This window comes from Ursus arctos, unplaced genomic scaffold (genome assembly GCF_023065955.2).
Source record: "Ursus arctos isolate Adak ecotype North America unplaced genomic scaffold, UrsArc2.0 scaffold_28, whole genome shotgun sequence".
Classification (NCBI taxonomy): Eukaryota; Metazoa; Chordata; class Mammalia; order Carnivora; family Ursidae; genus Ursus; species Ursus arctos.
In genome coordinates, this window is record NW_026622963.1 from 21,548,458 (window position 1) to 21,560,777 (window position 12,320).

Genomic DNA, 12,320 nt, shown 5'->3' on the forward strand with positions numbered 1-12,320 from the left:
TGGATCATAGGGTAGCTGTATTTTTAACTTTTTGAGGGACCTCCACACTGTTTTCCAAAGTGGCTGTACCAACTTGCATTCCCACCAATGGGGTAAGAGGGATCCCCTTTCTCCACATCCTCTCCAACATTTGTTGTTTCTTGTCAATTTTTGCCACTCTAACTGGCATAAGGTGGTATCTCCATGTGGTTTTGATTTGAGTTTCCCTGATGGCTAATGATTTTGAACATTTTTTCATGTGTCTGTTAGCCATTTGTATGTCTTCATTAGAAGAGTGTCTGTTCATATCCTCTGCTCATTTTTTGATTTGAATATTTGTTTCTCATGTATTGAGTTTGAGAAGTTCTTTGTAGATCTTGGATACCAGTCTTTTATCTGTAGTGTCATTTGTAAATATCTTCTCCCATTCCGTGGGCTGCCTCTTAGTATTTGACAAAATACAGCATCCTTTCCTGATTAAAACCCTTCAGAGTGTAGGGATAGAGGGTTCATTCCTCAATTTCATAAAAACCATCTATGAAAAGCCTACAGCGAATATCATTCTCAATGAGGAAAAGCTGGAAGCCCTTCTTTTAAGATCAAGAACACGACAAGGATGCCCACTCTCGCCATTATTATTCAACATAGAAGTCCTTGCAACAGCAATCAGACAACAAAAAGGGATAAAAGGTATCCAAATCGGCAAAGAAGAAGTCAAACTGTCTCTCTTCGCAGATGACATGATACTCCAAATGGAAAACCCAAAAAACTCCACCCCCAAATTACTAGAACTTATAGGGCAATTCAGTAATGTGGCGGGATACAAAATCAATGCTCAGAAATCAGTTGCATTTTTTTTTAAAGATTTTATTTATTTATTTGACAGAGAGACAGCCAGTGAGAGAGGGAACACAAGCAGGGGGAGTGGGAGAGGAAGAAGCAGGCTCATAGCAGAAGAGCCTGATGTGGGGCTCGATCCCACAACACCGGGATCACGCCCTGAGCCGAAGGCAGACGCTTAACGACTGCGCCACCCAGGCGCCCCATCAGTTGCATTTCTATACATGAACAATGAGACTGAAGAAAGAGAAATTAGGGAATCCGTTCCATTTACGATAGCACCAAAAATCATACATTATCTCGGAATTAACCAGAGACGTAAAGGAACTATATTCTAGAAACTACAGATCACTCTTGAAAGACATTGAAGAAGACACAAAAAGATGGAAAAATATTCCATGCTCATGGATTGGAAGAATAAACATAGTTAAAATATCTGTGCTACCCAGAGCAATCTACACCTTCAGCGCCATCCCGATCAAAATACCAATGACATTTTTCAAAGAACTGGAACAAACAGCCCTTAAATTTGTGTGGAACCAGAAAAGGCCCCAAATCGCCAAGGAATTGTTGAAAAGGAAAAACAAAGCTGGGGGCATCACAATGCCGGATTTCAAGCTATACTACAAAGCTGTGATCACAAAGACAGCATGGTACTGGCACAAAAACAGACACATAGACCAATGGAACAGAATAGAGAACCCAGAAATGGACCCTCAGCTCTTTGGGCAACTAATCTTTGACAAAGCAGGAAAAAACATCCAGTGGAAAAAAGACAGTCTCTTCAATAAATGGTGCTGGGAAAATTGGACAGCTACATGCAAAAGAATGAAACGTGACCACTCTCTCACACCATACGCAAAGATAAACTCCAAATGGATGAAAGACCTCGATGTGAGACAGGAATCCATCAAAATCCTAGAGGAGAACATAGGCAGCAACCTCTTTGACATCGGCCACAGCAACCTTTTTCATGACACGTCTCCAAAGGCAAGAGAAACAAAAGAAAAAATGAACTTGTGGGCCTTCATCAAGATAAAAAGCTTCTGCACAGCCAAGGAAACAGTAAAAAAATCTTCTTCAGTTTTCTTAATGGTCATTTTTGGACCAACCTTTCTCAGTATTTAGCAGATCTTCAGGTCTTCACTGAAATGTATTGTTATGCTACCATTTTTGGACACACAACAGTGATTTTTCTCATAATTCTTCCCTAAAGAAATGAAGGGATCCCAGGATGAGACCTTGGGACTGCTGCTTAGGAAGAACACACACTTGCTCTCCATAGAGCATTCCACAATGCGGTGGTTCTCTGAGTGTTGTCCCAACCAGCAGCAGCAGCAGCATCACTGGGAACTTGTTAGAAATGCACATTCCCGGGGAGCCTGGGTGGCTCAGTTGGTTAATCATCTGCCCTCAGCTTAGGTCATGGTCCTAGGGTCCTGGGATCGAGCCTCTGCATCGGACACCCTGCTCAGCTGTGAGCCCACTTCTCTCCCCCCCCATGTCAAATAAATAAAATCTTTTAAAAAAAAGAGAGAAATGCACATTCTCAGACCCACCCAGACCTACTGGGTCAGAAACACTGGGCATGGGATCCAGCAGTCTGTTTTGATAACCCTCCTAGACAGGTGGACACATATTCCTGCTGCAGAGCCAGCGCCAGGGCGCCGGGGTGGCTCAGTCGGTTAAGTGTCCCACTCTTGGTTTTGGTTCAGGTCGTGATCTCATGGGTCATGGGTTGGGAGCCCTGCATTGGGCTCCATACTCAGCGGGGAGTCTGCTTGAGTCTCTCCCTCTGCTCCTCCCCCCACTTATGCTCACTCTCTCTCTGTCTCTATAAATAAACAAGTCTTAAAAAAAAAACCAACACTACCATCACGAAGCAGAGGATTCTGATTAAGTGGTGAGCCGTGGGGCCAAGAGGAAGTTGCTGTTCAGCCAGCTCTGCTCCACGCCCTGCCCTGTTGGAGTGGGGTGCAAGGAGGGAAGCACCTTGCTAGCACCCCTCCAAGCATCGTGGGAAGGAGCAAAATTAACTTGGCCTGAGTTATCTGGCTATTGACGCCTTTCCTGCCTGAAGCATTAATCCCTAATGCAGGGCAATGGGGAAACTCAGTCTTGTTCTGGAAGTACTTGCTTCAGGGGGGAAAGTGGAACACTCAGTGTTCACTATACTCTAAAGCTAGGTATGTTGTTTTGCAGAATGTAAAATTCTCATGCATTTGTTTTTGAAGGAAAAACAAGAGTTCACAGCTTTTCCCCACTTTTCATGAACTGACTTGGGCTGTGCTGCCCAGAGCCACTCAGGGTCAGGTTACTCTTCTCTGACCTCACCCATGCCTTTTTGAAAGGTTTGGAGGACAGGGGTCTTCTTGGGCTAGGTCTCAACGGAGAAGTGGAGGGGCTCATTCCCAGCCATGTCTGAATGAGCTTTGGGCTTCCTGACCTGAGTAGAAAAGTCAGTGTGGCTTCTCCACGCTGCTCTGCTGGCTGTTCCAACCAAGATAGAGGTGCCCCGTGCAGCCCCAAGGGAAACGTGATTCCTGTGAAGTTGTGGTCACCCTGGAAGGTGTGTGGGAGTCAGAGGCGTGGCCTGTGCCTCAGGGAGCGCTCGCAGGGTCAGGCTTCCGGCCTCAGTGGGACTTCTGAGGCCTTTTTTGCCTTTATGGCCCCCTCCTCTCTAACAAATAATAAAATATGTGTGACAACTATGTGGGTATAAAGACAGATATACTACAAGTTGGATTCTATTAATTTTTTTTTCTTTTCTGATTTTAAAATATTTTCTCAGGCCTCTGGAAATATGGTGGGCCCCAGGCACCACGCTTGCTGCTCCTATGGGAGAAGTCAGCCCTGCAGAGATTCTCTTAGAAAATCCCTCTGAGTCTTAATCCTACAATAACCCCACCCTTTTGTCATTCAGAAAATTGGCTGTGATGGCATCATCGGGTCCGCGGCCAAGGAAGACCGGTGTGGGGTCTGCAGCGGGGACGGCAAGACGTGCCGTGTGGTGAAAGGAGACTTCAGCCACTCTCGGGGCACAGGTGAGTGTGAAGCCCAAGGGCGAGGGGACCCTGGCCACTCCTGGGGGGATGAGTGAAGGAGAAACCCAAGGGACAGCCTACGGGTGTTTATATATTTTATTTCCTTTGCCCAAAGCCAAGGATCGCATGCCTTCTCTGCACTTCGTCATTAAGGACTTGTCGACGATGGATAGGCAGCCTGGCACGTTGGTGTCAGGATTGCTGAAAGGCAAAGAGAAGGCGTGTTAGCCAGAATATCTTGAGGTTCCTAGAAGTGAATAGTTTGCCTGTGGAGTTCAGTGGCGCTGCCCTGCCCAACCAGCCCCCCTGAAGCTTCACGTCAGCCTGTCTTCTGATGGGACACCTGGCCATGTTGTTTTTACCTATAGATGGAAGAGGTTTTCTCTGAGTTTTCTCTCAGTTAAAGTAGGACAGCATTTACACACATGCCTAAAATTCTCATAAAGCCATTTGTTCTGGGAAGTCTGAGTTGCCTCTGCCGACCAAACACAAAGTAGGGGAGTCTCCTGTTTCCCAAATGTAGACCTCCCCCAGCGCTGTGCTTAGAGAGGGACTTCAAAGTTCAGCCGACGGGTCTTCTTAGTCTTTCTGCTTGATCCACCTGCACAGCTGTAGGCTGCTTTGCCCAGAGGTGGGAGATGGTTTCTGATCTCCTGTCCTGGAGGACACCAGCTTATGATGGCCAAGGCGGTATGCGGGTTGATACTTATGTAATGAGAGGAGCAGGAGGCCAGCAGGTCATCTGGGGACAGAGCTCTTCTCAAAGCCTTAGTGAGCGTCCACTCACTCAGCATCACCAAGAGCGACATCACCAAGGTAGCTTGTTGGGTGGATCTGAGCTGAAAAGCCTCTATTCTAGTTTGAATGATGGCTTTGGAAAGAAGCTTTTCAGTTCAGTTTTACCCCCACAGAGAAACAAAATCACAGGCAGTCCTCTCTGTCCCACAGAACAGAGACCTCTGGGACTAAGGCCGAGAGAAGAAGTCTCTGTATGCTCCCCGCTCTCTACATGGATGGGAGACCTGGTCTAGAGGAAACATTCCTTCTCGGTACCTTCCAGAAAAGGCAACCTATTGCACAAACATTTTGCAGGATCTCGTGACAGCAAAACCAGACGCAAATGCAAGCACAAAATTTAATTTTAAAATGTCACTTAAAAATAACATTTCAGGCCAGGTTTCTGGATTTTAAAGACAGGTGCCCAGCCTATGCAGTAGGAAACATGTGAGAATCTGTGCTTGCTGCTTGGCTCCTGATATAAACTGAGGAAGGTAACACTAGAGCAAGTCGGTTTGTGGGGAAAGTGCCCTCTGAAGCAGTGTCATCGAGGACGGTAGCCACAGGCCACTTTAGTCTATTCAAATTTTAATTATAATGAAAATTAGACAAACTTGAAAATTCAGCCCTCAGTCCCACTAGCCACATTTCACGTGCTCCATGGCCACATGTGGCTAGGGGCTCCTGTGCCAGACAGCCCACAGAGAGGTTTCCATCACTGCAGAAATTTCTCGAACAACACTGCTCTGGAGCTTCAGTGATTTCTATTTGTGTTGACATGTCTGAGGCCACTTCCTCTATTTGGGCCCCAGATCCAATTCGCCATGAGACTTTGACCTTGCCTAATGTGCCAGCAAGGGCAACGAGGAACAAAACCTCTGCAGTTGCCAAGTTTTACTACTGATTAAAAAAAAAAAAGGAAGCGTTAGAACCCTTTATTTACATCAAATGTGCTGAGCTCTGATAAACTGAACTCACTACAGTTGCTCCCTTCCATGGAAGGCAGGTCGAGCACAGACACGCCCTCTCCTGCCCCCTGAGCAATTCACTGGAACACTAGGCCGTTTCTGCCACACACCTCTGAAAACCTCCACTCCAGGCAACATAGCAGCTCACTTCCAAGAGAACCCCGATGGGGCAAAAAAGGTTCTCTCTTTTTTCCCCTGGAGTCTAATCCACTTGACCTTTGATCTCAGCATGAGTGGATCCATTCCTCCAATCACAGGAACTTTTTTCCCCTTCTCTCCCCTTTCTCCGTTCTGATGCATGAGTCCCGTTTGTGTACGGGAGGAAGGTGGGCGGGAATGTGCAGCCTTCCTCCTGGGGTGATCAGGATTCTGGGGTTCAGACAGCCAGTCTGCCATGGAGGGACAGTTGGCCATCGGAAGCCTCCTGGGGGTAGCTGTCCCACCCTGGCTTGTGGTGTCTGTGCCTCCTTCCAGCTTCTGGGGCACAAAAACCTTAATGATGTGGTTTTGGAATGTAGGTGAGGTTCAGTGGGGTGAGGTCTGGAGCTGACGACCAGGAAAGATTTCTTGAGACATCTTTGGTGCAAAATGGTGGTTTTATTAAAGCATGGGACAGGACCTGTGGGCAGAAAGAGCTGCTGCACCGGGGTCTTGAGGAGTGGCTGATTATGTACTCGGGTGTTGGGGGAAATAAGAAAAAGGGAGGTTTCGAAGAACTTTCATATGCTAAAGACGACCAGCCTACAAGATACCAGAGGTCTTGCCATTGTCAGGTTAAGGTTGTTTTCCCCACTAGCAAGGTATTAACATTTTGTTGGGAGGTTCCTGGAAGAATGTCACACATGTTCCACCCAGGAGTTAGGGGTGGGGGGACGTTGCAAGGTGTGGGCTTATGCTTTTTCCTCAGCTTGTCTTTTCCCTCATCATTAGCAAACCTTCAGAGAAAGATAACCAGCCGTTATCCTCACCCACCCGGAAAAGTTCTGTCCTTCTCGCCAGATGTCACACCTTTGTTCTAAGTCTAAAGCCATTTCTTCCAAATCCTCACCAGGTCTGTGAGCAGAAGCTCCTATCAGTGTGGATTCTGCAATACTGAGGCTGTGCGTGAAATGCTAACTCACACATGAATGAATCACTATTTAATATAGTTTTGTCAAACACAAACCTGTAATCATGGCCTGACATTCTGGAATGTACATATGCGAAGATACTGACAAACGGTCCCCCAGTAAACATTTATTTGACACTACTACGTTTTAAGCGTCAGATGTGCAGAAGTAAAAGTAAATGGCTCCCAAGTCGGTCACCTCTGAGGGAGGGTACCCCCAGGCAAGTAGCCTGCGTCCATGTGTGAGGCAGAGGCAGCTCAGTGGGGGTGCTGTGGGGCCTCAAATTCTGATGGGGTGCCTTGCCCAGGCTGGCTGAAAGATGAGGGTGGTCCCTGAGCCATAAAGGACAAGCAGACATGAACTGACAGTGCGGGTGGAGGAAGGACATTTCGGGCTGAAGGGTATAAAGTCCCCGGGGTCACAGAACATCTGGGTGACTCCAACTGTATTGGTCAGAGTGGATTCACTAATCCTGTCAGTTTAGATAGAAAGGTAACTTTTCATCTATGCCCTAGAAAGACTGGGAGAAGGAGGAATGTCTTATCACCCTTAAGAGTAAATATCAAAAAGAAATGCCACCAGAAAGATAACAAGTAACCAAATGCAGGATTTTTGCCCACTTATATGAAGTCCTGACCCTTGCCTGAACTCATCTGCATTTTTTCACCTAAATGCTTGAGCTGAGACTCCAGAGAAGAACCACACAGGGCCAGGGTCCATACCTCCTCAGGATGTCCCCCCTCTTGTGTCCTTGAGAGGTCACAAACAGCGAGTGGGGATAGGGCATTCTGAGTGTAAGCTGTTTATTACCCCCTGGCCTATTGACTTCCGACTTTGAATAACCAAGGTCCTTGGCAACTCAACTATTGAAAGAACCTACTTGAATGGCTATTGTATTACGGCTCTGATGGATGGGCTTGAACATGCTCAAGCCTTTGTGTTCAAACGGCTGAGTTTTTTAATTTAGTAGCTTGAAAGTTCTTGGTATGATGCTTCCACTTCATTCATTAAAGGGTCATTGTAACTATTCTACCTTGGTTCTGTGCTCCTCCTCAGTGCTGCAGAGGTGACTAGTCACCCCTGAAGTCACATGGAGAGCCATCCATGGCGCCTCATGGGTTCTGAATGCTTTGCACTTATCCTCAAAGAGAACCTTCTCAAACAATGAATTCTTAAAAGGGAAGGTGACGTGATCTATCCCTTTTAAGTGTTGGTAGATCCGCAAGTCACATATTTATTTAATAATTACCTTTAGACACTCTGTCACGTGCCACGTTCTGTTCTTTAGGTGTGGGGTATGGAGGTTTTATGGGGAAAATTTACCCTATGTGATGACAAACAGTGACTCTTCCCTCCACCGTGATTAAGAACTACAGTATCAGTTCCTCAAATGTGCATGGAAACCAATGACCATATATTTCTTTTCCTCAGTCAAGAATAATCTTTGTACGAAGGTGTCCACATGTGTGATGGCAAAGGCTGTTCCCAAGTGTTTCTCATGTAAGATGTTTGTGTATCACGTGCAGTACTTGAGGTGACGTGTCTGGTGTGGGATTCTTTCCTTGCTTCCATGCCTGAATGTTTTCTGAGCGGAGTCAATGGAAATGGGTCATGCATGAAGCCATGGATAAACACGAAGGCCATTTGTCACTTCTGTATAATTGATGTTTAAGACTGCTGGCCAAAAAGAAAAAACTGTAGAATAAAACCAATTTTAAAGCTATAAAATGTAAAGAGTTACGAGATCAGAGACCAGACAGAAACTTGTGTCAGTATGCCAAGGGATACATCCTCATTCTTCTTGGCCACACCTGGCTCTTGGGCAGAAAATGCTACGATGTGCCAGAGAATTTGCCGCAGTGACCTGTTTTTCCATAGGGAAGTGTCCGTATCACAGACTTGGACTTCCCAAAGGGCAGGGGGTCACATCCTCATGGTCTTCATACTGAAGATAATGTCATGGCCTTGCTTTGGCTCGCCTACACTGACCTCATGTTCTGGGAACTGAACAAGGAAGGGTATTAGTCTGGCCCCATGGGCTTCCCAAAAAATGAGGTCTTTCCAGTGAGACCCAGAACAACCCTCAGGGGTAAACATAAAGATAGTAGTATTCTCATAAACAACTTTGTTTAAAAAAAAAAAAAAGCAGGGGAAGCTATAAACTTATATGAAAGCCTCTTCAACCATTTTATAAGGCAATCACACACATACACCCACACACAAAAAAATAGAGCTTTGAGTTTTGTTTTGTTTTGTTTTACATGTTTGGTACAACCTTGTGAAAGAGTTCCAAGCCACATAGCCAAAATTTCACCTGCATTCCATCACAGTACACTACCAGTGCAATGGTTTTCTTCCAAAGAAAGTTACCACTCCTAAAAACACAAGGGGAAAGTGTGACCACATCATCTAAAAAGCAAGTCTACCTGGGGAAATTCAGACAAAAAGTATCTTGCAGGGGAATGTGTTTATAGCCCGGTGATTCTAACTGTTCAGAAGATTTGAGATAGGTTTCAGGTCAATATCACATTGACGTTCTTTCTGACTTCTTGTCCTGACAGCAAACATGGCATGTTCTGCTAGAAAGATGGCAAAGGCATTGAATGTTAACCATGGCTTCTTCATGAAACCAAATCATGTCCCCCTCTAACTGGATGTCTCCTGCTTGATGGCAGAGACTAGAATGGAAAATTATTCTGAAGATAAAGTCTTGCCTACCCTACCTAAAATGTGACTTTATCTCGTGAATTCTTACAGTCCATCCCCCCTTTAATTATTTTTCATGCCCAGTCAACATCTGGTACCTGGTATCTGCCTAGGGGCCATCTAGTATGAGGGATGACAAGGTGATTTGGGACTTGATGACAAGGTGATTTGGGACTTGGTGATGGGCCTCCTGCCATTGCTGACCACTCTCTACACCAACCTCAGCACAGGCTTTGAGCTGTGAGTCAAAAGAGGGGAAAAAGGACAGTGAAGTAGAGGTGATTTCCTTGGTTTGTGGACCGAACACCTACCTGCCTTTTATTTCAGGCATTTTCTCTTTCATTAGTTCTCTGCAAATCTTAGCAAGAAACGTTAGCAGAACCCATGCATGGCAATGACTCCCCTGCCCTGTTACTCAGAGGTCACCCGAGGATGAGCCTCACCTGATTGTGCCTCTACCCTGAGCTTTTCACTACTCATCTGCTCTGCCCCCAGCATACTTGAAAGAGGGGAGAAGACAGGTGCCTTTTCAGTGTTACTACTTGTGCCAAAGTTAAGTTTAAACATATATGTGGTGACCATGCATAGGTTGCAAATGTACTCCCTTGCTGTGGGATGTGGAAAATGAACGAATCTGGATCTTGGTGGATGCATTCATTGCCTCTGATTGTAGCAGCCTAGTAATACTAACACCAGGGTTTCTTAGTCACAAAATAGGAAGATTCCACATAACAGCGGCTTTTTTTCTGAGAAGAATTCAGCTCCCCAAGCAGATCCTGTTCCCAGGTCAGTTTTGTAGTTGAAATGGAGACTCCTCCCCAAAAAGATTTCCATCACATTGACCCTGAATAATTTTGTCTCTGTTTTTGACATCTCACTGTCTTGTGTGCCTAGAATCCAGTAATTCTTCAGACTGCTCCAGAAAGAATGAACTTCTCTAAGAGAAATTTGTGGTACAGAGTCCACTGCTGTAATCCTAAAAGATGTGTTCTGTTTTTGTTTTGTTCTGTCTTGTTTGCTCTGTTTGGTTTTTGGTGGCCAGACGTTTTAAGTAGAAAAGCATTTCCAGAGCAAAAACTGTTTTTAATCAGAATCCTCTGCCCTCCCCCCGCCCCGCGCCCCCATGAGGACTGAGCAGAGCAGGGACCACAGGCAGGCTGTTGGGGCGAGCCAGTGTTGCCATTCCCCACAGCAATGGGAAGTGTCTGGAAGGAATCACACTGGAGGACCACACCCCAGTTGGTTAAAGTCATCCTGCCTGGGAATCAGGATCAGGGCACACTAAGTGAGACAACTGCCCTCAGACCGAACTGTGTTTACATCTGTGGAGTCTCCCGAAGCATCAAGTAGAACTTGAATTTGTAAAACTTTTGAAGCTGGATCTATAGTGACAACACCCAGGCATTTGCTGTCAAGATGGACAGACACTGCTAAACTTGCCATCCAAGATGGCCACTTGAACAACAAGTGTTTCCTCTCTTACCAACCTCACCATAAAATGAATGAAAAGGAACTTACTAAGGGATACCTGGGTGGCTCAGTTGGTTGAGTGTCCGACTCTTGATCTTGGCTCAGATCTTCAGTTGTGAGGTCAAACCCCACGTTGGGCTCCACACGCAGTGTGGAGCCTACTTTAAAAAAAAAGGAAAGAAAAGGAACTTATGAAGAGGTTTGAGGGGAACAAGGACATCTCATATGTACAGGAATCGGAATAAATAGACTTGGATTTGCCACAATAAACAAGACACCATACAAAAGCCCCCCCCCCCCCCGATCTCAGTGACTTAGCACAGAAGTTTATTTCTTTGCTCATGCTGCACGTCCAACATGGATGGTAGGCGGGTCTGCATATTTGAGCCACTCATGGACCTGCGCTGACAGATTTTGTTCAGATGCTGACCAATCACCTTGGCAGAAAAAATGGAACACAGCAAAGCAGGTCCTGATTCTCTTAAAGCTCCTATGTGCACATCATTTTCACTCACATTTTAAGGATCAAAGTAGGTCACATGGTCACACAGTTTAAGAGGGCAGGGAAATGCATCCCTATCATTTCCGGAGGAAGACCTGGAAATAGTTGGTGGCCAGCACCACAACACAGCACATGGAGAAAACATTTCGCTGTTTCAGTTGTCAAGCACCCAACAACGGCTCCCTGTCCCCCAGCTGAAAGCCAGTCCTGATGGTCAGCAAACTCCACCCAGATTCACAGAGACAGCCCATCTGTGGATCCTTCTTGCGAGAGTCTGCAACACAAATGGGAGAGACTAAGGTAACCTGAAAAGATGACCCATGAGAAAAACAAGATCACTCCAGTAATAGAAGTGCAAAATCTCTACCAACTAGTCTTAAAAAGATTTGAGATGCAACGGTATCCATAAAACTAGTATGGAACAAGAAGAAACCCTCAGAAAACAAAAATCTCAGAAGTATGACTCTCAAATTAAAGACATGTGATAAAGGGCACCAAAAAGAAATGACAGATGACAGACAGAAAAAAATGTTCACAAAAAGTCTAGTAAGTAAAGAGTTTGAGTTCAAAACACATTAAGTATATGTTAATAGGTACTGAGATATCCCTTTAAAATTCCTGCTGATCAATTACATAAAAATCAAAAGCCAGTAGAAAAATGGGCAGTGCTTCTCAGCAAGGCAGTTACCTGAAAAGGAACTTCAAATGGCCAATCAATATGTAATAAGATGCCAAGCCACATTGGTAGTGAGAGAAATGAAACTTAAATCTCCCACATAATATTTTTTTCACCTATTGAATTAGCCAGTGTTAAGAAGATAGCTAATTTCAAGTATTTAGAAGTCTATGAATAAACAGGCAACCTCATAAAAGGTTGGTTGGCTTCTATATTAGTCAAGCAATTATGGGGGGCAATTGAGCTATC

General features: G+C 45.3%; 1 protein-coding gene across 1 annotated transcript in view; it reads left to right on the top strand.

Annotated features, from left to right (window-relative positions):
* ADAMTS17 (ADAM metallopeptidase with thrombospondin type 1 motif 17) overlaps positions 1-12,320 on the top strand; it is a 351,717-nt gene that overhangs the window by 244,481 nt on the left and 94,916 nt on the right. The window contains exon 17 of the mRNA XM_057303716.1: positions 3,743-3,863. Coding sequence (XP_057159699.1) covers positions 3,743-3,863 — 121 coding nt within the window. The remainder of the gene's footprint in view (positions 1-3,742; positions 3,864-12,320) is intronic.